We start from the raw sequence: 26,263 nt of genomic DNA, 5'->3' as shown, positions 1-26,263 counted from the left end.
CTATGACATGATTTTCCTGAATACTGGTTGACTACCAATATCATAAATTTTTCTTTTTTAAAGGGCAAAGTAGAGCACATAAACTAATATAACCCATAAAAGCAGAGCACACTTTGTTAAACAAAAGCAAGAATTTCTGAAGGTTGATCATTAAGCAGGCAAAAGCATTTATCTCTGAACAAAGAGCAGAATGATGCAAAATGTTGTCTATGCTATAGTCAAATTAACAACAGAGTCCACGATTGTTGTTTTAACCATCGGTTTTCTCATTTGCATACTTAAGATCCTTTTAAGCTATAGAGATTGTATGATCATTGTAAACACATTACTTTAACCCAGTAGTGAAGTATGTAGTATGAGTTCTACACTACAACAATGAATTTCACAATATCGTAAAATTAATGGAGAAAATAAGGAGTTTAACAAGAACACAACAACACTGAAACAAGCTGATGGGTGTTGCTGAGTAACCATGAGTGACACACATACATTTGAGGTTAATGTTACATTAATTTTCTATTTATTTTATTATTTGATAGCATTGAGGTTATAATTCAAACATGTTCTGTTAGGAAATGAATTATCAAAATGTAGTTTAAAAAAAGTGTACAGTCACATATACGTTTGTGTGTGCATATATATATATATATATATGTATATAAACAATATATACTTTTGTTTATGTATATATATATATATAGTCTTATATATATATATATATAAACAAGGAAGAAAAAATATTAACTTTTAGCATTTATTTTTTGGAATCGTCATCTCTGACAAAGAAGCAGTTGTGCACCTGGGAAGATTTTTTGTGATTATCCAATTGTGTACAATTTGCAAGGGTATAGGTACATAAATACATAATCTTCCATGCACCGATCATATCGCACACAACTTCATGTTCGCTCAAAATACATGACTTAGCACCAGTGCTCCCACGTAATAGAGGATTAAAACAAGCTCCAAAGAGTAAAATGCAATTAAATAAAAAGAAAATAAAAAAGACTAATAAATACATCAGTGTAACTGAGGAGTAAAATACGATTGCCTTGCTGATTGTGATAATCACAAAAGTATTCCTTAACATGTGAGTTTACAGAGTGAAACAGGCACATCCAATCCGAACATGAGCATGGGGGGGCATCATGTGAGAAAGGCAATAGCAATACGGTGATATGTTTACACTCATTGTACTGCAATCAAAACACACCTTATAACAGTTCCCTGTTTATTGCACAAGGGACAGAAATGTTCTTTTTAAAAGAATAACAAATAATGGCAATGAAAAAGGAGGTTACAGTCACTATAACAAGTGTTCTTTAAAAGTTCTGCCGTTCCTGACTCTGCGTCCGATGGAGAACGGAAAGTTGGAAACATATACGGTTTGGAACGATAAATCCTAAAACTAGCGTTTTCAGTTACAAGTGTTAATATAAATAAAATGCATACTACAGTGATCTTTTATAAAAGTTTTCCTGTAAATAATACAGTCAGAGGTACAATACAATACAAGGTAAAACCAAATGCCATTACAAGCCTATCAATATACATTTTTCCCCCCTTTTGCTTTTTTCCCATTTTTTCATAGCACAACCTATCATTTCTATACACAAACTAGTTAGTTGCAGTTTAAAAATGTGGGTTCCGAACAATGTGGTGAAATGAAGGAACAAAGAAATGATGCCACAAAGAAGTGAACCCATTAAGCGCAATGCTGGCGTCTGCTGAATAATACAGTTTGAAGCTCATCTTCGTGCTGCAAGAAACACACAATTCAGAAAAGTTAGAACGTCAAAAAAAAGGGGGGGGGGAGGCTGACAACTTTACACAACACGTGTTGCCTCCAATAACTGAAGACTTTTCAAATACGCTCTATACACGGTTCAACAAAATTATTTCTACCTGTTAAACATACAAGTTGCTCAACATTTCAACATGTGTTCTTTTTGATATTGATAATTGTCTGCTATTAAATGGGTAAGCTGGGCATGGCATGAAATGCATGATTTTAATAAACATCACTTTTTAGACATCGTCTCATGTAGCCATTACCCTGAACATGGGGGAAGAGGTGTCTCGAATTTATCCTGTAACATCAAGAAAACAATACTGATCTAACATTCCTATGCCTTATCTAAAAGCCAAAAACAGGACGCCAGATAGCTTGCACTTCTTGAAAGGCTGGTATCAATAAATGAAGGCAGTGGGCCCCAACGGCCCCCGCCCTCAAAAGGGAACTATGAAAATGCAAATAAGGTCACCTGTGGTGTTTAGGACAAGGGTGGGAAAAATATGTCACTATGACATAAAACTAACAGTCACACTGAGTTCACGGATTAATCCAATGTTTCCGGGTACATGCAGGGACAGTTCTCTTTTACATAAACAGCAACCTGTTCAACACGAGCCACACCTCAGCACTACAGTGACTAGAGATGAAGATGAGTAAAAGGGAATGAGGGTTTTGGCACCTCTGAAAACCTTGGCCTCAAAGTTCACAAGTTCTGCCTTTCAAATTCCCACCACAACTTAAAGAAAGGGCCCGGAGGGCATACCCAAAAAGTTGGTGGAGCCCACGTTCAGACCGGTAGAAGGTGCCGAACTGTTCCAGTGGACCTTCTGATGGTGTCTTAAGTTGGACTTGCTGGAGAAGCGCTTGTCGCACTGCTGACATGAAAAAGGCTTCTCCTTGGTGTGAATGCGGCGGTGGCAGATGAGTTGGGTGGAGACACGGAAAGCCTTGCCGCAGTCCGGGCACTGGTAACGCTTGGGTTCTGTGTGGATGCGTCTGTGGTTTTTGAGTGCCATCAGGTTGGAGAATTCCTTCTGACAGGAGTTGCAGAAATAGGTGCCCATCTTGTGGCTGTTCTTGTGGTTCAGAAGCGAGCTGGCGTGCCGGTAACTGCGGCCGCACTGATCACAGACGTGCGACTTGCACCCCGCCTCGTTGGAACTCTGCCGAAACTGCTGTTGCTGATGCCCACTCGAGCTGCTGCCGCTGGGGCCATGATGAGACGGGTTCAGCTTTTGGAGCCCGTTGGGACCCATTCCTTGGGCCTGCATTAGCGTAAGGTCAAGCCCAGAGCCCCAACCCAAATCAGAGCCGCTGGACGAAACCCCAGGCTGTTGAGCCGTTTTGGCGGCACGGCCGTGCTGCATTTCCAAGTGGAGGAGGAAGCCAGCCTGGGTGGGAAAGCTCCTCTGGCACAGAGTGCAGGCAAACTCCCGTTCTTTCTGGTGCACACGGCGGTGATTCTGCAGTTGGGATGAGACGCGGAAGGCCTTGCCGCATTCGGGGCAGCCATGCCGGCGTGTCTCAGAATGAATACGACGGTGGTTTTTGAGTGCGAGCAGGTTGGAGTAGGTCTTGAGGCACACAGCGCAGTGGTAGATGCCGACTGTGTGGGTGTTTTTGTGGTTAAGGAGTGAGCTGGCATGCCGGTAAGAACGGCCACACAGGTCACATCTGTAAAGACAAGAGACACAAGAAAAAGTAAATCTCACCTGATTCCTGAACTCACAAATTAGCAACCTAGATTAGTCTGAAAGTAACCTGACAACATGTAGTTGACTTGGACAATAACTGCATTGAGGGATAAATAAATACAGGTATATGATCTTGAATCCAGCTGCCAAAACTCAAAAAACTCAAACTGGACAGGATGAACTGCAGAAGGGCAGTGTGTAAACTTAATATGATTTATTACTATTCTATGTATGAAAGTATCTACCAATCCTGTTTAATGTTATTAAATGAAGGCAGTGGTATAAAAATTTATATTATTTATGGTGGTAATAAATGAATTGATTTATAACTTTTCAAACTCAGCAATTATACTTTAAGTGAAAGTGACCTATTAGTCAGATATGGTGACCCATACCTGAAATGTTACCTCTGCATTTAACCCATCCAGAGAGTAGTGAACACACGCACAACGAGTTGTGAAAACACGTACACTCGGAGCAGTGAGCAGCTATCAATGCAGCGCCCGGGGAGCAAGTAGGGGTAAGGTGCCTTGCTCAAGGGCACCTCAGTTGTTGCCTGCCGGCCCTGGGAATCGAACCGGCAACCTTCTGGTCACGAGTCCGACTCTCTAACCATTAGGCCACGACTGCCCCAAAAATGTTGGGGCAGTTATGTTTTTTTTAGGAAAAAATCTTTCTAAGATACCTACATAATTGTACAACAAAGAATGTTTGGGATTGACCTACATCTTGGCCGAAATGAAGTATAGAAGTGTTATAAACGGTTTTGTTTTGTGCTGCACCACAATAGCAAACAAATCAATATTAGTTTATTTAATAAATATGCCTAAAACACACACATCAAACTACTAAGAATTTGTTTTCAGAGTGTTCTTGGCCTCATATCAGTTTTTTATGATTACTTGTCTCTTTTAAAATGGTCAGTGTGTGTACACCGTACGTTATACAGTACATTGTCAATCAGACATTAGGAGGGAATCAATAATTTGGGTGTAAACATATCTACCTAGCAAACACATGAAACTGTACCTATTAAAACATGACATCCTAATAAACTAGAGCATAATGCTAACTGGAAGCAAAGTGGGGTAACTTATCTGGTCTCCACTAATCATACTGTCCAAACTTCAGAAAAATCCGAATTCCGGCACGCGTATGGTCCCGAGGAAGCCGGATTGGAGATCATATACCTGTAATAGACACGTAGAAACCTGTGATCTTACTAGTTCACTTCAAAAATCACGAACAACAGACGTAAACTCACGTGAACCGGTAATCCTCTCTTGTGCTCGAAGTGGCCTTCTGCACGCCTTCCTTGCCTACCTGGTTGTCCCCGCAGCGGTGCCTGGCCAGCCCCGACCGACCCTGAAAGCTCTTCCCACAGGTGGGGCAGCCGAAGCGTGTGTGGCCCTCCTCGTGGACCCTCTGGTGGTTCCGAAGGAAGCGGGCCAGCCGGAAGGCCTTGCCGCAGGTCGAGCAGATGTGTCGCTTCTTCTGCGTGTGGATTCTCATGTGGTTGCGCAGCGCCATGTAGTTGGTGTAGGGTTTGTCACAAAACGAACAGTTGAAGTTGCCTATTTTGTGTGTGTTCTTGTGGTTGAGAAGACTGCTAGCGTGCTTGTAAGAACAGCCGCAAAGGTCGCAGGAAAAAGGGCGTTCTTCACGTTCTGGAGACCCCAGGTTGCCCGTCTCCATGCTCATGTTGGAGCTGTTGAGGGAGGCTGAGGAAGAGGGAAGCTGGGCGCTGCAGTTATGCGAGGCCAAGTCTGTGGTTGTCGAAAAGATCTGCGAGCACCCATCGCACTCGTATTCGGCCGGAGGTGGTGCGGTCTGTATGCTGGGACCAGGAAGGGGGCCAGGAAGATCTTTGCAGAGCTGGTTGCTGGTGTGCGTTTCAAGCTGCCTTTGGTTCCTGAAGCCCCTACCGCAGTCTGTGCAGGTGTACTTCTTAAGAGCGAAATGCATTCGGAGGTGGTTCTTCATTGCCAGTCGATTGGGATATGTGGAGTTGCACACATTACAGTGGTATTCGCCAATCTTGTGTAGATTCTTGTGATTGGCCAGGCTGCCAGCGTGGCGGTAAGTGCGTCCACACTGATCGCAAACGAAGGGCCGACGACCGCTACCGTCGTCGACTTGCTGAGCTCTGGCTCCTGCATACGGTCTCTTGAAACCTTGAGGCTGACCGTAATTGGTGTTCACGGGGGGATTCTGAATTTTGGGCGGCTCGCCCATCCTCATAGCTTGGAGTTGCGACGGGCCTCCCTCGTAGCGAGCACCATTGGGATGAGACATGCCTTGAACGCGTTGGTCTCGATCTCCAGTCTTCACTCTATGCTCTTCGTGCAACCGTAGATGATTTATCAGCTGCTTCTGAATCTTGAAGGCTTTCCCACACTCCTCGCACTTGTGCCTGCGAACAGACAAAACACACAAAACACGAGCAGATAAGAAAGAAGAGCTAAAACAAGCTTATTATAAAAGGAAAAAAACAGACAGAGGGAAGGTCCCCTTACAAATACAAGGATGACTACAAATGGGGTACAGATGTTATGAACTTCAGATTCAACTGCATGTATGTGTGTGTTATGCTTGTTGCCCTTGTCTTCTCTAACAGGAAAAAAAATCACCTGCACAATTTCATTAAAATCTATTTATTCAGTGATGTCCTGAGTGGGGAACTCATGATAATACATACAAGCATTCAAAGTATGCAAATATAACTTAACAGTTAGAGTAGAATAGGGCACATGCAATGCTGGCTAACCTCTTTAAGTCAAAATGAGTCCTCTGGTGGTTCTTGAGGGCCAGTAGGTTGTAGTAGCGTTTTTGGCAGACGTGGCAGCGGAAGACCCCGGTCTTGTGCGATTTCTTATGGTTAAGCAGCGAGCAGGGGTGTCTGTAACTCCGTCCGCACTGGTCACACCTGTGGGGCCGATCGTCAGAGTCTGGCATCTGCCGGGAGACTACAGGGCCACCGCTGCCACTGGTACCGGCACCACCAGTCATCCCTTTTGCTCCGTTCATGCCCTTGTTCAATGCCCCCGCTCTCGCCTTGCCTGGACACAGGTGAGTAATCAGCTGATGCCGATCTGCAAAGAACATGCCACAGTCAACGCAAATGTGGTTCCTTCCATCCATTTTGCCATTAGAATTTACGCTAGCGCCACCCAAGCCCTGTGCAGATCCATCTGGTCTTTGGGATCCATGGACCAGCTGGTGGTTTAGCAAGTCCTGCTTTCTGCTGAAGCTCTGGCCACAAGTGCTACAGATTATAAGACTGCCTGCATTACCCTCTTGTCGCCTCCTCCACTCTTGCTCACCTATAGGAGAGAGGGCAGAAGAAGGCCCTGCACCCTGGTTAACACCGTGGCTTCGTAAATGGCTACGAAGCGCCCTAAGACTGGCGTAATGGTTTCCGCAGACCGTGCACTGATAGACCTCTCCATCGTCATCATCGTCGTCTTTATTTAGCCTCTTACTGTTGCTCTGGGAGTTGGCCTGGGCTCCCCCATAGGGCATCTGGTCCTGACGCCTCTGACGACTGCTTTCTTTGAGGTTGCCAGCACCTGCTGGCAAGGCGGCACCACCGGGACTATGGAAGCTCATGTTACTAAGGTATCCTTTTGGCATACCTCCCTGGTTGACGCTATCTGCCTGACGATGATTTTGCGGCAGTGGGGAGTGGCCAGAACTGCTCTGAGCGAGAGCGCCGCCAAAGCGGTCATGGAATTCCAGCGAATCCAGACCGCTTGTATGGCCACCATCTGGAACAAAGTTGGCTGCGTCACCGAGATTGCCAGGCAGTGAAATTGGGGTTGTTGCACCACTATCCTGATCTTGAGAATGCACAAAGCCTTGTTGGGAATCTAGCCCTGTCATTGGCTCAGAGGAAAGCCAATCACCCTCTGTGCTCATTGATTGCGAGTTTGGCCTGGTTTTGTGACTGCGGAGGTGGCTGTGAAGGGCTGCTAGGTGTGGATACTGTTTACAGCAAACGGTGCACTGATAATGACCTGTTTGATGGGAGCGTTTATGATTAACTAGACTACCAGCGTGTCTGTAGCTTTTACCACACTCCTGGCACTTAAATCTGCGTTCGGCATCATCAATGGCTGAAGACTGCCCCCGGGACGTTGTCTCACCATTGGATGATACTGAGGGTTGGGAGTTTGAGGCCAATGCATTTGAATTTAAAATAACAGGGCTTTCTTGTGCATTGTGTACTGTGGTGTTTGGGTCATGAGTAAGGTAATGAATTTTCAGGCTCTCTAAGTCAGGATGTCCTGATCCGCAATATGCACAGGTGTATATGGAATTAGAAACTGGGGGGCCTAGCATTGGGTCATACCGCTTATCTGGCAATGGAGGCAACGGAAGGGGATCACCCAGAGCAGGTGTATACGGATTAACCGCTGGGGAGCGAACAGAGCTAAGATTATGAGGCACTATCCCTGGGAAACTACGTGGCAGCCCCAGCGAAGATGATGCAGCATTATGTAACAAAATGTGCTCCTGAAAGTCATTCTTATTAGGAAGAGACACCTGACAAAGATGGCAAAAGCTAGTCACCATATCATCGTTCTGGGAACCAGGAGGGCGGGGATCAGATGGTGCTTCAGGCACAAGGGTCCCCATGGACATTGGTTTAAATTTCGAATGAGTGCGTTCGTGAGCATTGAGGGCAGCAAGATTGTTAAATTGTTTGTAACAGACACTGCACTTATATGTGCCCTCTTGATGAGACTTCTTGTGGTTAACCAAGCTGCCATGATGGCGATACGTCCTGTCGCATTGGTCGCACTTAAATGGTCTGTCCCAGGCATCTTCGGCTCCTGGAGATTTTTGCTTATCGTGGTCACTGCCAGGCATCATTCCACTGTTATTTATGTGACTCCTGAAAGCTGCTTCAGACAGATCTCGCGCTAGATTGTAATCCCTTTCTTCGTCGACATTATCATCGTTCTCCTCTTCAGCTTGGCCACTTGGAGACAGGGTGTGGATGCGGAGGTGGTTTTTAAGCGCCATCGCATTGGGCAAAGTTCTGGTACACACCGGACACTGGAAGGAGCCCATCTCATGAGTCTTTTTGTGAGAAGCCAAGCTACTGGCATGCTTAAAAACACGTCCACACTGTTCACATTCAAATCTGCCATTCTCTTCTTGATGATAGTGTGCTTTCATGTGCTCCAGTAGGCTAGGTGTGCTTGGGCAAATGATGTCGCATTCTTTGCAAGGGAGACCCTTGGCACGATTCATATCATGCATAGCCATGATGAGAAAATTGAAATGGAAGGGGGAAATGTCCACATAAAATGATCCTCGAACAAAGAAGAAAAGGGGGCAATGTGTGATGTTCAGCTCTCTGCTTCTGTAGTATCAGCCATTTTACCTGGGTGGCAGATATTCTCTCCAATCAGCCTTTCAATTCCACTCGGTCGCAGCAGTTCAGAGAGGGTCTGGACAGTTGCGGGGCACCAGATGAAAGCTGGGAAGATAGGAAAAAAGGAAGAACATTATTTCATAATTCAAGTAATTCAACAATGTATGCATTTCAATAAAAAGAAATCACAAAAACAGAAATACACTGATATAACACTGTACCATCAATCACACATCTTCATTGCTTCTTTAAAACAAATCACAACAAATACTAAATGTTCTATTGTAGAAGCATGCTTCAACATCTAAGTGTCAATAGTATATTAAAAGCTACTGACTGAGAAATGGTACAGATGCACAGGCTGAAAGTGGCGGAAAATAAGGTAGAATTATGCAGTGTTAATTTCGTTGACGAAAACTATGATGAAAATTATTCGTCAATGACATTTTTTCACTGACGAAAAGGAGACGGTAACCAAATAAAAATTAATGCATGATAACGAAAACTGTAATAAAGATATTCTGACATATTCGTCAACTAATAAAAACAAGATGAAAATATTCTTGTCATTGGTTGAATCTACACGCCCTTCAAAAAACGAATCAATTGTGTCAAAATGAGACTGAATGAACTGGTACATGTCGTTCATGGTCTAATATCCTCTGTATTGATACAATGCATATCCAGTAGTTACTGAACTTTTCTGAAAAATAAAGATAATGACCTGCCTGGTTTAATTGATGTAAATAAATTATGTCAAAACAGTTAAATCTTTGTATGGAACATTTAATTACACCAAGTACATTAGTTCAAGGCAGTTAGATTTTAGAAGACTAAATATAATGGTAGATTTAGTTGACAAAAATATTTGTAATATTTCGTCGACTAAAACTAGACTAAACCTAAAATGATGGGGATGACTAAAATATGACTAAAATGGAATTGCATTTTCGTCGAAAGGCTATGACTTAAACTAAATCAAAATTTGCTGTCAGAAATGAACACTGGAATTATGTGCGTGCACATAAATACATATATGTCGCACTGTACAGTCGTGACTACTACACACTAGCCACAAGAAAAGTGTACAGCACAGAATAGGATATTGTAAATAAGCTATTGTAACGGAGGCCAGCTAGTGAAGAGCTGTGCAATGTGTAAACCTCACTCCCCGACCAACAGAGACGCTCTAGCGACAGACGCTAGAGACTGCGGTCTTTAGCCTCCTCGTTAGAACGCCCGTCTCCCATCCGGACCGACGCCGGTTCGAGGCCCGCGCAGAGCGGGGCGAGTAGGACCGGTTACATTGGTGCCGTGACCGGGATGGGAGTGAGGTTTAGGGGGGTGAGTGTAACGGAGGCCAGCTAGTGAAGAGCTGTGCAGTGTGTAAACCTCACTCCCCGACCAATAGAGACGCTCTAGCGACAGACGCTAGAGACTGCGGTCTTTAGCCTCCTCGTTAGAGCGCCCGTCTCCCATCCGGACCGGCGCCGGTTCGAGGCCCGCGCAGAGCTGGGCGAGTAGGTCCGGTTACACTATGAACAAAGTATATTAAATCAATAGTTAAAGGAAGCCAAGTTTAACTTTTTATTTGCATACAAAACATTCCAAAGCCTACTGCAAAGACAACCGCAGCTGCAAAGCCAATATTTCCATAGCTAAAAGTGATTTTTCTCCCTTTTGGAGATTTCTGGCTCTTTATCATGCCCCTAAATTGACTGAAAGCATAGTTTTCAGGTAACATTATACATTATTTTACTGCAATTTTATTAATATTATATTAGTTACACTAAACAATCCAGAAACGGCCTTTCAAATGTTACCCCTGAAAAATGGGTATAACAGTCAAACAGGTCACACCATTTGTACAGTCTAGTATGATTGTGATTTCATCAGCTGCAAACAGACATCTTGTTACAGTATAAAAATGTGCCCCTTAAATGACACAAGAACAAAACATACAAATGTGGACACTTTAACAACTGCAAAAGAATTAGGAGCTTATCAACAATAGAGATCTTGATATGAGGAAGGCCTAAAATGCTTAAACTCCAGGAGAGGAACAAGAGCCACCTAGATGATACCGACAGGTCATATCCATGGCCGTACCCACCATTGAGGTCCCCGAGGTCCAGACCTCGGTAGTTTTGTCGTGAAAAAAATGCCAACTTAGTAGAAAACGCCTAGATAACTGATCTCAGATCTGATCTACCTCAGCTGTTAAAAGGGGTGCTGCAACGGTGTGTCATGCATTCTGACTTCTTTACAAGGTCAACTTGTCAAAAAACGAGTTGGGCGTATTACGTAGTATTTCTGTGCTCGATACACTCCCCCAGCGATCGTACAGGTTTCGGAAAGTTTTTTTTGAACATATAAAACTATTTCATAACAATTTTTCTTAGTCCCTAGTTGGACAATTCTCCCGGAAAAGCATGCGGCAGCAAGGAGAGCAGGAGACGTGAGAATGCGCAGACGTCACTTTCACTTGTGTGCAGGAGAGAGAGAGAGAGAGAGAGAGAGAGAGAGCATAAGTTCAGGTGTTTGTTTGTTCACTGCATTTGGGTGATGAATGTTATATAAATGGTGGATATAATGCTGGATTTGGAGATCGTTTGAAACTGATATATGGAGCCGGCCCAGCGCTAAAAGATGCCGGACATGAACCTGATGTCTGTGTTTTGTTGGCAATGGGTGCGCACATGCTTTAGTTCAGCCTACCCCTCCCCCCCCGCACGCGCCGTATGCTTTCGGAAAAAATCGTACAGCTGTATCAATCTTTTATAAATGTGATCAAACTAGATACTCTTCGAAGATACGAAGTATGCAATACTACTCTATAGGTACTCAAGATTAATATGAGATTGGCAGAAACCGCGTGTGTTAGGGCCGCTATAACAGCGCTCTTAAGTGTCAATCTGATTGAGTTGGCCAATCAAATGAAGAAAGGCGAGGATTACTGCCTAAAACAAATGAAAGAAGGCGAGAGTTGCTATTGACAGAAGTCAAGCTCGAGTTCAGTTTCTACTGTGAAAGAGCGCAATGTAAGTAGCTAACTGTTTAATGTTCCATCATAGAAATGTTAGCGGCCATTCACATGTCGCATCTAAAAATGCGTGCAAAACGCTGACTGCGTCGCTTTCTCCCTCTTTTCAGAGCGCCCGGGAGTTTACACACTCGTTTTGAGCGTGCTTGACGCGCGTCAACATTTAAACAACAAACCTGAGTAAACGACCGATTGTAATATCCAGTAATCCAAACTACAAAACGCGGAAAACAAAACATCATTTATGTGTTTAATGTCAGTTTGACGCGACAAAAACATTACCAGACTTTCACTAGTTCATGCTAAACTGCGTGGCTTTGACTCAGGTGTGTTTATAGGTTGTGGTTAGCCTATTAAAACAACTATATGATTTCCAAATAATTCAAATGCATCACTTTTAAACTAATTCTCGTTCTTTAATTCTGTTTCTTATTTTAAATTGACCCATTTTTAATAAAAACCTAAGTGTCTTCAACTTCTGTAGCTACATAAAAAAGTTAAAGGGACAGTTCACTCAAAAATGGAAATTCTATTATCACTCTCGTACCTTTATGTAATTTCAAACCCAAATGCAAAACATGAAAAGACAGACATGGTTTTAGCAATTGTTATGTAATTTGCATTCCAAATGTTTTAAAATGCACATATGTAGATCAAGAAAGTAATTTTTTTGTTTGGGACAAATTCAGTTTTTGGACCTCGGTATTTCCATTATCCTGCGTATGGCCCTGGTCATATCTAACCATGAGAGAAGAAATCTTCCTAGCTTCAAAAAATGCCTCAGAAATCAAAGTCCTGTCTTTAACCCAACAGATGATGATGCAAGTGGTTTACACCAGAACAAAAACATCAATGAAGCACTTTAAACAAGAATGTGTCTGTGAGCCATTTTGTGAAACTGTAATATATTAGAACGTTGATGAGTTCTTCACCACAGTATGTCTACAGGCGTTGCCAAAACACGAAACTCATCTGGCCTATCTACCATTTTTTTGTATGTTCAGATTCATAACTACATACTATATACCAATTACATGGCACTGCAGTTGGTTTATGGTGAAATCTTTAAAGCTCAAAGCAACATATGTGATGAGGTTTTGGCAGTTTTAGACTCACAAAGATGTCATTTCATTTCGACATGTGAAAAATTTGTGAGGTTAAAACAAGCAGATGTTTTCTACAAGCATGCCTTATTTTTTACCTTTCATACGTAAAGAAAATCACTCTCTTACATTTTCCATGTGGTCTTAAGTTTCTATGCACACAGCACACCACTAGAGCATATTAAAGTCGATCAGACTCAACTTGTGCTTCCAAACTTACAAAACCAGCTGTGTCTCTAAAGATGCCACACCTGAGTCTAATATTCGTAGCTTGGAGCGCAATAATACAGGAAAACTTCACCTTTTCCATTTATCATAAACTATAGCACAGCATTATTCAAGCAAATTTTACTATGAGAGATCTTATTTAAATGAACAACCACAAATTTGCTTCAATTAAAGCCCACCAGGGAACATTTTATCTGGCCACGCAATTTGAAAGACAGAAACAGTGATCCTCAGACCATAAAGGCCATCAAAACATAGAAACACTAGAATGGTGACCTGAATTATTCACCCGTCTCTTTCAAGGCTCTTGTATGGTATTACTTTACTGCCAGTTCAAATTCAATAACACAACAATAACCTTACGTTCAGACCATGTGTCATGGGGTTTGGCAGGGGAAAGTCGGCCAGTATGGCAGGATCAGTCTTTTTAAAGAACAATATTCGAATGTATCATACTGTTTAGAATATATAGAATGACAGATTCTACAGAAAACAGGTATTGACAGCACAGAGCTATGCTACATATATAGTTACTTTAAATTTGATATCCTTGTAGACATGACTAAACTAAATATTTCAGAATTCAGATGCCTTCTGTCAAAGTCAACCAACAATAAAATCTATATTTCAAATAGTCTTCCTACTAGTTAAAACTAACTGTATTCAAAACTAATAATTCAGGATGAACACCTATGAATACAAAGTCAGAAACTATATATGTACTGTTACTGTATACTGTATATTACTAATTTAAATAAAGTATCCATTAAATATACTTTGCATTTATTTTCATGGTCTACTATATTAACTGTAGCTTTCAAAATGCAACTTCAAGTAAATACACAATACAACAACAATTTTATTGAATTACGTTGATAAAAGAGATTTACAAATGTTACAAATCAGGGTTTTTCCTGCATAGAGAAATTGGAGGCGGCCGCCTCCGTCAAATGTCTTGCCGCCTCAGACTCTCGACAAAATTATGTCGGGTGTCTTCACTAGAAATGTTGCGTGCATTTAACAGACTTTAATTTGTAACTGCAGTTGCAGCATAACGCCACAGTAGAGGCGCTGTTTCGTTATCAGCACACTGAGGCGCTAAATAGAGTTGCAGAACAAGAGCTAGCTGTTTTTCACGGCTGTTTGTTTTGCATCCAAGTATGTTTAATTTCTTGAAATGTTTTAAATTAACATGACGTACATCATTGTAATGTCTTTAGCTGTGTAGTTGGATCGTTGAATCAGCGTATACTGTACACAGCGAGTTCGCCAGTATGAATGCACATTGCGTTCAGAACGATTCGCTCACGAATGACTCATTTGAACCGATTCATTTAAACTATTGAACTTTTCAGTCACTAGCTAATATAATAGATTATTGAATCATTTAAAGTGAACCACAGAGAATGCAAGATGTGAATGAGCTTTGCTCATTTAGTAAGACTTACTGGTTAATTGAGTTGGCTATTGTGGGCTGAAAAGTTAGTTGAAAATGATAGAAAAGCTTTATTTGATTAAAAAAAAACATTTCTGTTTGGTTGAATAAAACCAAATAAAACCTTAACTTACCCCTAAAATCAGAGGGAAATGATAAGTGAAAAACAATGGTCAAGAAGCACCTAATCCTGGTTGGAAGATTAATCTTAAAATAAACTGTAAACTTATTTCTGAAATCTGATTGGTTGATTTAAATGTTGTCCCAGGGTCAAAATGATGTTGCCCTAAGGACATCAACCACTTGGCAAAAACAGGAGAGCCATGCACAAGATCAGGATGGCACCACCTCCACCTCATTTTGAGCCAGGAAAAACCCTGCAAATGACTGTAACTTTGAACTTCAACATTCTGTGACATACATTGTTAAGACCAAATATACAATAAACTGTTTCTCTGCATGATTATATTGAGTGTTTATGATGTGATCCTCATTAATGCATACCATGTGTGCTTTATGTGCAATGAATATAGTCACTCAGCATCTGTGATTTAAATTCACATACCCTTAGGTACATAACCTGGACCAGTGGTCTCTGATTCACAACCATCTGGATGTATTATCGTCATCTATGCTGTCAAGAAGATTCAAGCTGCAATATGCCAGATGGGTCCAGCTTTACAAAAAAGAAACTATTTCCACTACGTTTGCTCATCATCTGTTGTTTGCATTTGAAAGCAAATAACAGCAGCTCTAGAGAATGTTGTAGTGATGGTTTAGGTAAAAATTATATTGCTCTGATCTACTTAAAACACTGCTAATATTACAAACAAAAAATAACCTAGTTTTTATCATATAATTCAAGATTTATTGAAACAATTTAACTTTCAAGTTTACATATTCAAATACACTTTAATAGTTCTAAAAACACCATGACAAGAAACATACAAAACTACAGATTTTTTTAATAAAAACAATATTTATGGTTCCCTTAAAAACTAAAAACCAGAATATGGTGGTCCTAGGGGGAATTAATAACACCTTGGCGCACAAAAAAAGCATCATCCTAAAATGTATAACGTAACAACTTGGCAACTCTTTTCCCCTTCCAATAAATATTCAATTTAAAAACATAAAACATGATTACCATAGGTAATTTTAAAGCTGAAATGTTATTATGCGTTTTATTTTGTTATTTCCCAATGGCGCACATTACAAAGAAGCAAACGGGGTGGGCCTAACTCGTCTGCAGACCCCACAAAAAAGAACAATGGAAAAAAATGTATTTATCAAATAGAAACATGACTAAATAACGGTGTTTATGTTTTACAATAAAAAATGTATGTAAACGATGTGTCGATGTGACCTTGGCACGCATCTCTCACACCCGCTTTTCGGGTCGCTTTTTATCCGGACAAAAGCAGATGCCCAACATTCCGTGTCATTTCTCTCCGCGGACTCATCGAATTAAACTTACACGACGAAAGACGCCGAATCAGAACAAAAATGAATATTAATACTCATGTTGCCTTACAGAGTGTGCGTTTCCTAGTCAAATGTACGCAAGTGTTACGGCTAAATTTACATCTTGACCCGTTTGTGTTATTCAGGGGATGCGAGTCGCCTTGTGCAAATATTAGCTGGTGGGCTATCGCAGCCAGCTCGAGAAAGAAAAAATAACGATTATTTTCGAAGCTTGGTGCGCACTGGGTCGAATATTTGCGTTCATATTTTGTCTGCCTCGCGTTTTGAATCCAGTTCGTAAAAATATCAAGCTGTCCAACGCGGTACCATCGATTATTTTAACGTGTCTGCTTGTCTGACAGCGACACCCCCCGCCTCTCTGCTAGAGCGCTAGCCGTGCTAACAGCTTCCCTCCCCTCACAATGCTAGCGCGAAACACAACAAAACTAAACAATCTTGTACAAAACCAATCGATTGTATAAATGTTAAACAACATTTGTGAGTTAAAACATGTCCACAATTGCCCTGTTTAGCAGTTTCCCGACACGTCAACAAATACTGTAAATTTGTTTCTGCTTAGCCGTAAGGTCAGTGCTAGTCGGCTAGCTGCCTAGCGACACAAAGATCCGTAGGCTCGCGAGCTCTGATTCAATGAATGTGGCCATTGTGTGCAATTAAAAACACCTTCAAGCTGCAATCACTTACCCGATTATGGACGCGCACAATGCTGGGAGATGGGGGTATGTATTCGTTTTGATTGCGCAGAGATTAAAAGGCATGTTCGTCGTAATTTTTAACTCTTATTTTTTTCTTCAGCGGGCGGCTCCGCCGTCTTTTTCTCGCACACTTCCTGCTGCGGGCTGAATGGGGACGGGGAGCTGCGGACGTGCAATAGCGCGTCACTCTGCGCTCGCGCTCCGTGGGTTTGCGTTGTAAGTAAACATTATATACAGGGCATCGTGGCCATAATGTTTCAACAAAAAACAATTGAGGCTAAAATTACACTTCGTGTTTGGCTAAAAAGCAGATGTGTGGCTACATGCAACTTGTCCTTTGGTTTGTCGTTTGGAAATGCCACCACCCAAAAAGGACCGTGGTACTCCTACGTGTTACTATACTTTTACTACAAATATCACGGTAAAACTGTGGTTACTATAGTGAGGCAATGGTATTTTTGCAGTTACTATTTACTACAAATAAATAAAATATGGTCAGTACAAACAAACCATGCTTCATTTTTTATAAATGTTTCATGTAAACACACTGGTACTTTAGTATAATTATCATTCAGTTTTATGAGAAATATATCCGTTTTATGATAATACAAATTATTGTGTATTGCCATCTATATAATGACTGTACAAGTAGCCTATATAGCCAAAGTGTAACCACAGAAACACTGGTAACTGTCATCTATAAATGTCGCAAAGTTTTTAAACACCCTCCCATAATCTTAATTCATCCTTGATTTATTTTTATCACACTAAGGGTTTCTCCTTCTGTGTAATACCAATGTCTTGTGCAATATATTTCTTATCTAGCGGGGCAATAACTAGACTACAACTGTACGATTTTCACACTTTTTCTTCTCTGTATGCCTGGTTATTAGTGTTATGTGCACAGTTTTTTGTCAGTTGTTGTGTCTGTTTTACATTGTGATGTGTTCTTGTCTGCGCTGCATTGTTTTGCACACTGCACTGTGACTATAATCATGTTTGTGTAATTATAATCTTGTTTGTATTAGTCAATCAATGTCTTGTTTCGGTCCAACATGGCTGTTTAGTTCCTGTATGTGTAAATGTGCACTGTTGGAATGCCTTAAACAAATTTCTTCTATGCTCAGGCATTTGGCCAGTATTCTGTTATACAATTCATTAAAAGTCCTGCACACTGCTTTTATGTCTGCTAATTTAATTAATATATTAATGTGCATATCTGGTGCTCAAATCTGTTTTGCTTTACAGTTAACCAAATGCACATTGATCACATTAACCATAGCTCTATTTGCCCCACAGCCTTTAATGGATATGGTCATTTAAAGGGTAACTTTAAGGGTATTGCTTTGCAATCCAAGGAGGAGTCAGAAAGCTTCCAAAACTACCTTAATTTCAATGTCATACAGATGTTAAACTACTTGAGGGGGAGTAATTTAGGGCAAAATTTTCATTTTTGGCCAGAGATACCCTTTAAGAGCTCCATCTGTGACCAGGCCATAATATTTTCACAATAATTAGACCCAGTCCAATGGGTGACTGGGTAATTCTCTCCTCTTTGCCCATTTTAAATGCAGTGATGGAGATAGGTGTAGAGATGAGGATTATTTTTACTTTAATACTGAACTCAAATTTTGATTTGTAGATATAATGCTAGTCATGAGAGTAACTAAAGCACATGTTGTCATATCAACGTCTGGACATTCTTGAGATCTCCACCAGAGGTCTGTCTCCCCATTACATTTATGCACCGGAAGTTTATAATAACTAGCTATTCCATGTGAACATCTTTCTTCATTTCAAATTTCTTTATTTTTGCATATACCTACTTTATGTGGCTAGTAATTTTCCAGTTTCAGACGAGCGTGTCTCATAAACTGATAATGGCCGAAGTCTACTGTCAGGTTTCTCACAAGGACTGGCCAAATGTAATGTAAGTCACATTAAAATTAACAGTGTGTGTTAGTTCACTAGTTCATCAGATGATGTAAAGAAAGAGCGGTTTGTATTAGGCACACTTGTGACTACATCCTGAAGCGTCACAAGCTTTAACCTGTCTGCAAATTAGCATGTGACCGGGAAGCACTGGAAGGTCACGAAGTAGAGCCAGTAAATCCTTCTACTTTATCCTCACCGTCATGGGGCCACAACCTTGTTAGACCCTATCTACTTACCGGGGTCCTATGAAGTGGATTTTTGTTTGTTTTCATGCATGCATGTCCTTTGACTTTTTTTAGATACTCTATGACTAGGCCTTCTCATGAAATGTCATTTGATATGCTGGGAAACAAGTACTTACACTGCATCCACAATGGTCAGCAAAATTAAATGACATTTTTGGGTCTCCAGAGGTTATTTACCATTTTAAAGCAGATTTTGAGTAATGTTCTTGACAAACTTTGAAAAATGGTATGTACAGTTTATCTAATACATAAACATATATGTGAAGTCTTTGAAGCAGAAGGTAAATTTACTCCAAAAGAGATCAGGCTTTTTGATTGTGCGTTCCAATTCGCTAGTTTCACAAGATGGCGTCGGTGAGAGTTGGCAGAGTAATTTCCGGTCGTATAACACTGAATGGGAAAAGAAGGATTTTTGACTGGCAAATCTTGGTGTTTTTTAGATAAATAAGTAACATATAAGCGATATGACAGATTCTCTTTACATTGCTGAGCACTTTGTTAAGCCATACGTCCGGAAATAAGTCTGCGGACTCTGGCGTCGCAAAAGCTCACCGGTGCCATCTTGTGCACTAGCCCATTAAAATCAATCAAACTGCAGCTGGGTTATTTGGATTAAGTAATAATAACTCAAAAACTAGAGCTAACTAACACAATAAAAACATGATATTGGTGTATTGGGTGGTTGTCAAGGCATTGCTATCCAGTCGCTATTTTTATTTGTTGCTATGCAGTTGCTAGGGTGCTGGAGTTGTTTGCTATATTCATGCTTACTGGCCCAAGTCAAGTTTAGTTTTGTCTCTATGATATTTTTATCCCAAGACAAGGCTCAGGTCCTTCCTTCCATGTACGATTTTTGCACAGAAGTTGTTGTTGAAGTGTAAGTATAAGCAATAAGCATATAAACCGTTATGTCAATGATCTTTTGTTCTTCCTAAACTATCAGTTCCTCAGATGAACTTACATCAACCTGTTAGGAGGATTGTAAAAGGGAGATTGCCCCGGTGCCATAGACTGACAGTTACCTGGAGTGTGTCTTGAGAAGATAAGCATGTTCCTGGCATGTTTGCTTTGTAAATGAGATCTATTAGCTCTTTAGAGAATGAGCATTGTGGTTGCCAGAGGTATAGAGAAATAATCAAAGTGGTTGTACTGAACATTTGTGTCTATCCAACACTGGTACCAATAAGACAGCATAAAGGGTTTAGCTGATTAAAGGTATAAGACACCACATTACCAGACCAAACCACAATTTTATATTTCATAACGCTTTCCTGTACAAAGGCTGTCAACAGTTAGTCTTCTGACCCAGGCCTAAACTTTCTTGGAAGGAAACATCTCCCAAGGAGGCTCAAGTGAAGTCGGTACCATAAGTCCCCCATTTGTTCCTGTGTTCTTTCAAAGTGGCAAATTGTCCCATCTGCTGACCATGTAAATTCAACCGATAAACCTCCATTGTCTTGTATTTAGAACATCACAAACTCATCATCTGAACTTTCAGTTTCATCACTTTCCTACCGTTCTTCTTTGTGTCACCTGTGACGTCTGCTCCACGGATTCGCCTGCTCTACGGATTCGCCTGCTCTAATTCCTTAACAGGATTCCAGATTCCCCGGATATCCACTTAAAACCTGATTAAGCGAGCTCAACTCATTAGCTCTGACAAACCTATTCAAACCTCTCAACTCCAATGCCACAAAAACAGGCCCCTCCCACTCATCATGACCCTTTAGCAATGACACACCAAGTGATACTATTGCTCAAATGTGAACTGTGCCAATGAGTCAATCAAACGTCATCGAGTGGATCTCCAAACCTGAGTGCCGTACCCATCATGTCCCCTGAAATTAAGAATATTGGTTAATGAAAATAGGTTGTCAAAAAATGACATCTGAATGTTCAGTGAATGTCATAATGATCTTTGCAGATGTGGAGGTTGGTAGCTCATTCCTTGTTAGCAAGCACATACATTTTATATTTTTATATACAGATTATACGCATAATATATACATTCTCTTTTCTAAGTTAGACCGTCTTCTTGTCTTTATTTTCTCACTCTTGTCTTGTGGACCCCATACCACGATTTTCCATTCCAATCGGTTTACCTGTCCCTGGCCCCTTTCTCTCTCTCTCTCTCTCTCTCTCTCTCACTCTGCCCATCTTTGAGCTTATCCTTTCATCCCTGATCTCCTTCATCCCTCCAATCCTCATCTGTTCAACTCTTGCAGGAGAAGAAGAGAAACTGTGAGTTTTTCCACAGGTAAGTCCCATCCAGTTGGAAACGGTGTGGGTGGCATAGAAAGAGAGAGGGTTTGGAAAGCTGTCTTGTGGACTCAGCAATATAGAGACAGAGAAACCTAGACGTTGACGTTGGAGCTATAGAGAAGAATACTGTGTTGGGGTAGAGAGGTGAGTTGTGTGAGTTCTTTATCGATTGAGATTGCTATCCTTTTTAGTAATGCACGAGAGAAAAAAAATGCAATGCATTGTAAATGCCAACTGGAGGTGTCATTTGCTTTATGCATTTCATTTTTTCGTGCATGCATACTAAACTGAACAAAAACTGCATTTTATGAACGAGCAGCTTTCTAGTAGTGTACTTTTTGTCTCCTACTTAAAGAGTGTAAGTATTGTTGTCTGAAACTTTATAATACTTTTATATAATAACTGTTGATACTTTATCCATAAATAGACATGCAGCAAGCCTTCAGGAGGGGATGTTGAAGAGTTTGTTCAGAGAGCCATAGCAAATATATGTTATATTGATGCATTCTTTATTTTCTGAACGGGTTGTATTGTTTGCAATTTGGTATTTGGCAGGATTGTCCTAACCCTTAATAGACCTTGAAAATCTCATGTGATGCAGGTGTCACGGAATCTTAATGAGCACTTTCTTATATTTTACTCAAGACCACAAGGAACATCTCTAAGACACCCACCACACGTACTGTACATACACACCCTGTGGTCTTGTCTTTGATCTTTCAGCCCCAGGTCTCACCTGATCCTGTCGTAAAGAGCAGCCGGTAATCGGATAACAGGGGATTTGACAAGCCTCCCCCAACAGCTACAAGAGTTTTTAGCTGTCTTCCGCACCTCATGTGCACCAATAAAACACTTCTCATCAAAAGATGAATGCAATAAACTTGAGGCTGTTATATCGTAATTTGACACAAAATGGCATGAGACTCAATATTGCAGATTATTGCAGTAAATTAAGATCTCAGTAGTATTACTCCTAACGCCTCTGGCCTTCCAACAAGAGGTGAATTCATATTATCCGCATAGAATAAGGCATGGAACAGCGTTACGTTGATTTCAGACAGATTCGACTTAGACGGTGAGGGATGGGATGTTCTCTTTATATCCGGATCTCCATACTAATACTTTAGCTAATGAGGGTGAGGTTTACGCGTTAGATTGTTGTTGTGAGATTCGTCACAGTAAAAGCAGAAAAGGTATTTTGCTCTGTTTAAGATGACATTTAGCGTTATATATAGCAGCTGCAGTTAAAAAAACTTTTGTAGAGCATACATCTGTATTTCATAACTTGCTTGTTGTGATATCGCATTTAAAGTTCACGCTCTATAGATGACCAGCTGTTTGTAACGGTCTTCTGATGATGTCACTGTGACACTCGTGAGCTTGCTCAGATGTGTTTTGTTTTCATGTTTTGTTTACCTCCAGCAGTTTGTGTCGGTAAACAGCCCGGTCAACAGCAGCCATGGGTGAAGTGGAAAAGATGAAAAAAGAGGCAGAAGGCCTGAAGACACAGATCGAGGTGAGACTGGCGTGACGCTCAGTATGTTGTGTGTTTTGATTCACAATTTAAAAAATTCAAGTTAACATTAAAACAATGCATTAAATGCAAATGACCCTTGCCTGCTAAAAGTAAGAAGCTTGCTGGTCTTAACTAGTCTGAGCTGGCCTTGCCCTGGTCTATGGGTTCGGCTGATTTAATTGGTCAGAAGCAAAAATATCCCACAGACCAGCTTGACCAGGGTGGAAGACAAGCAAAAAACATTTTTATTAAAAAAGCTGCTACGTTTCATAACAAAAATATGGTCTGTATTGTTATTATTTATTTAAACTAGATTTTACTTCTTTGTTGTATCTAAAGAGCTGCTAACCCAATTACGTCGTTTTGTACCACTGTGTACGAAAATAAAGATTCATTCATTCTAACAATTAAACGTCAATATGATATATGTTTCTCTCTAGGCAGCTCGCAAAGCAGTCCATGACACAGACATGGCGGCAGCCGCCGCTGGGTTGGCTTCTGCCCCTCGGGTCCAACTCAAAACCAGAAGGACGCTGAAAGGCCACCTGGCCAAAATCTACGCCATGCACTGGTCTACAGACAACAGGTGAGATTACTGCTCACAATACTGCACTGTAAAAGTCATCAATAAAGGATTTTGTCTCCAAATGTCCCACCAAATAAACGTATACATTGTAATGTATGGTACATCTGGTTAAGAGCCCTAACACAGAAGTCGACAGCACCCTGTGGTCACCTTGACGTAGCCAATTCTTAGTTAGATCAATTTTCAGGGTCAGTGACCTAAAACAGACGTAAGCTTCTCTGAAAGCAATAAAGTTCTTAAACATGTCTGGAATAAACCAAGACTAAACTGCTTAGTTAATGAAATGATATTTGATAGATTGAAAATAGCTCTCTGCAAACATTTGAATGGTTTTTGCGGAATTATTTTGCAGAATATCCAAAACACTTTATGCTTATAAGCTTTTTGTTTTATTATTCTTTGACATCTTTAGACTAATGGTCAGTGCATCACAGGACGGCAAACTTATTATTTGGGACTCTCACTCTGGTAATAAGGTAAGTTTATATGACTCGACATTAAATGGAGGAACAAGAAAGTGATCGGGAACCTTTCCCAAAGGGACAGTTCACCCAAAAACGAAAATCCCTCTTGTCATTTCAAACCTGTATGACTTTCTTTCCTCTGCAGAGCACAAAGAAGATATTTTGAAGAATGTTGTTGACCGGCACCCATTCACGTGCATTTGTTTTGTGTCCATACAATAGAAGTGAATGTGTCCCAGAACTTTCTTCAAAATATCTTCTTTTGTGTTCTGCGGAAGTCATACAGGTTTGAAATGACAAAAGTGAGGTAGATGATGACAGAATTTTCATTTTTGGGTGAACTATCCCTTTAAAATGGATATTCTGGTTATAGGCGCAAGAAAACCATGCCGTTTCCATCTCTAGATCAATGCTGTTCCCCTCAAGTCCTCATGGGTAATGACCTGTGCTTATGCTCCGTCTGGAAACCTCGTGGCTAGCGGTGGTCTCGACAACATGTGTACTGTCTACAACCTGAAGACCCCTGTCGTCAAAATTGTGAAAGAACTGGATGCCCACACAGGTACAGCATGCAATTCTTGGCAGAATTTTCTCTCATGCGTGCTCGGAAGTAGTAATCATGAAAGTGATTGTGTCTGTCTGTCTTTATAGGTTACTTGTCCTGTGCACGCTTCCTTAGTTATGCTGAGATTCTGACCGCCTCTGGTGACACCACATGGTACATGATACACACAGATCTTTATTGCCTCATACCTCCTTTCTTCCCCCCTGTTTTTCTCCTTGTTTATTTGTTTGTTTCTGTTCCCGCCCCCAGTGCATTGTGGGACATAGAGACTGGAAAGCAGAAGACAGTGTTCTTGAACCATATTGGCGATTGCATGTGTCTTGCTTTGTCTTCGGACATGAACACGTTCGTTTCTGGTGCTTGCGACTCTCTGGCCAAGCTGTGGGACGTCAGAGATGGTCAGTGCAAGCAAATCTTCCAGGGTCACACCAGCGACATCAACGCCATTTCGGTGACTTCACAAAACACTTCAGATTCATGCAGTACCGAGAAAAGGCAGAAGAGGGCATCGCATGCGGTCTCTTCTTTTAAGAGTGCTTCCTCACTGATGCTGATCTTCACAAATATTACAATCATGGCCAATATCAATGTAATTATTTATTACAGTATATATGTAATGTTATAATTGCCAAACTGAATTTAGAGAGAAGTTCTGTAAAGTTGCATTCATAAAATGGTGCCTTCCTTTATTCCCACTCAGTTCTTCCCCATTGGAAATGCATTCATTACTGGCTCGGACGACTGCACATGCAAGATGTATGATATTCGCTCAGATCAGGAAGTGATTGGCTACCAGGATGCTCAGCTGAACAGCGGGGTGACATCACTGGCTCTGTCCATGTCGGGCCGTCTCATCTTCGCCGGCTATGATGACTTCAACTGCAATATCTGGGACTCACTAAAGGGCGAGAAAATAGGTGAGTTAAAGAGTATGAAGAGATCGCATATGAATATCTGGATTATTCTCACTCATCTTTCTTACAGGAGTGTTGTCTGGCCATGACAACCGGGTGAGCTGCACTGGAGTACCAGCAGATGGCATGTGTGTTTGCACTGGCTCGTGGGACAGCTTCCTGAAGATCTGGAACTGAGCTGGACCTTGAGCACAGATCAGCAGACAGCAGAGAAAGATGTGGTGAAGATTAAGTGTGAGGATCAGGAGGGGAAATTGTTTATTTTACAGGAACAGCGAATCTTTGTATCTCACACAAACACAGAAACATCTACCTGTATGTGTGTTAAAGACTGCATCTTATTAGATTATTTAAATGGAACATGTAAGTCACAACTAACGCATAAAAGTCTGCAATATTGTTATAACATGACAATCTCATAGTAAAAAAGTCACACTGGACTTGACTTGAAATTCTAGTGTTTTTGACAGCTTTAAAGACAATGAAATAAATGAATAACCATTTAAGAATTTAACATATAGTATATTTGGTCTCTTAAAAATTCTGTATGATAGTTTCAATGTGCATTTTTATTTTTTAGAGGCTATGATAGAATGAAGAGAAATTGTACAGTGACTTTTTCCGATAACTACACGGATTGTCGGATATTATGGCTCTTTGATGATGTCGGCCGTCTACTTCACATGCAGTGGAAATGAAATTTAATTTTATTACACGTCCTTTTACCCAATTCCACACTCAAAATTACGCATTATTCATGTCTGTATTTAATTATTTTATCATTTTGTAGGACTTTTACATACAAAACAGTGTCGCTTAATATTACAGTGGCTATCTGATACCTTTCTAATAAACATAGTGTACTGCATTAATCAATATCTTGGTGTGCTGTCTATTTGATTGTTTTTGTTCTAA

General features: G+C 40.9%; 2 protein-coding genes across 13 annotated transcripts; one reads left to right on the top strand and one right to left on the bottom strand.

Moving 5' to 3' along the window:
- Positions 1–542: 542 nt before the first annotated feature.
- si:dkey-89b17.4 (zinc finger protein 646) lies at positions 543–16,965 on the bottom strand. 3 transcript variants are annotated; one of them, XM_057354540.1, is made up of 5 exons: positions 16,851–16,965; positions 6,813–8,977; positions 6,257–6,581; positions 4,754–5,902; positions 544–3,469 (listed from the first exon to the last, which is right to left on the bottom strand). In XM_057354540.1, exons 2-5 carry the CDS (start codon positions 8,761–8,763, stop codon positions 2,533–2,535), a joined length of 4,362 nt encoding a protein of 1,453 aa, XP_057210523.1. In that variant the 5' UTR covers positions 8,764–8,977; positions 16,851–16,965; the 3' UTR covers positions 544–2,532. The 3 variants fall into 3 exon arrangements, with proteins under 3 accessions (XP_057210522.1, XP_057210523.1, XP_057210524.1); XM_057354541.1 differs by adding an exon at positions 4,587–4,679 and having other exon boundaries at positions 3,356–3,471; positions 6,257–8,977; XM_057354539.1 differs by having other exon boundaries at positions 543–3,469; positions 6,257–8,977.
- Positions 16,962–26,218, top strand: gnb3b (guanine nucleotide binding protein (G protein), beta polypeptide 3b). 10 transcript variants are annotated; one of them, XM_057354569.1, is made up of 10 exons: positions 16,977–17,077; positions 21,299–21,447; positions 22,726–22,819; positions 23,260–23,405; positions 23,818–23,881; positions 24,275–24,431; positions 24,521–24,587; positions 24,684–25,023; positions 25,135–25,351; positions 25,419–26,218. In XM_057354569.1, exons 3-10 carry the CDS (start codon positions 22,763–22,765, stop codon positions 25,523–25,525), a joined length of 1,155 nt encoding a protein of 384 aa, XP_057210552.1. In that variant the 5' UTR covers positions 16,977–17,077; positions 21,299–21,447; positions 22,726–22,762; the 3' UTR covers positions 25,526–26,218. The 10 variants fall into 10 exon arrangements, with proteins under 10 accessions (XP_057210556.1, XP_057210555.1, XP_057210552.1 ...); XM_057354568.1 differs by lacking the exon at positions 16,977–17,077 and adding an exon at positions 17,098–20,973 and having other exon boundaries at positions 21,267–21,447; XM_057354573.1 differs by lacking the exon at positions 21,299–21,447 and having other exon boundaries at positions 16,962–17,077; positions 22,729–22,819.
- The last annotated feature ends 45 nt before the right edge of the window (positions 26,219–26,263 follow it).

The sequence above is a fragment of the Triplophysa rosa genome, linkage group LG16 (genome assembly GCF_024868665.1).
Source record: "Triplophysa rosa linkage group LG16, Trosa_1v2, whole genome shotgun sequence".
Classification (NCBI taxonomy): domain Eukaryota; kingdom Metazoa; phylum Chordata; class Actinopteri; order Cypriniformes; family Nemacheilidae; genus Triplophysa; species Triplophysa rosa.
Note: the sequence above shows the minus strand (reverse complement) of the source record. Positions and strands in the feature narration are given on the sequence as shown.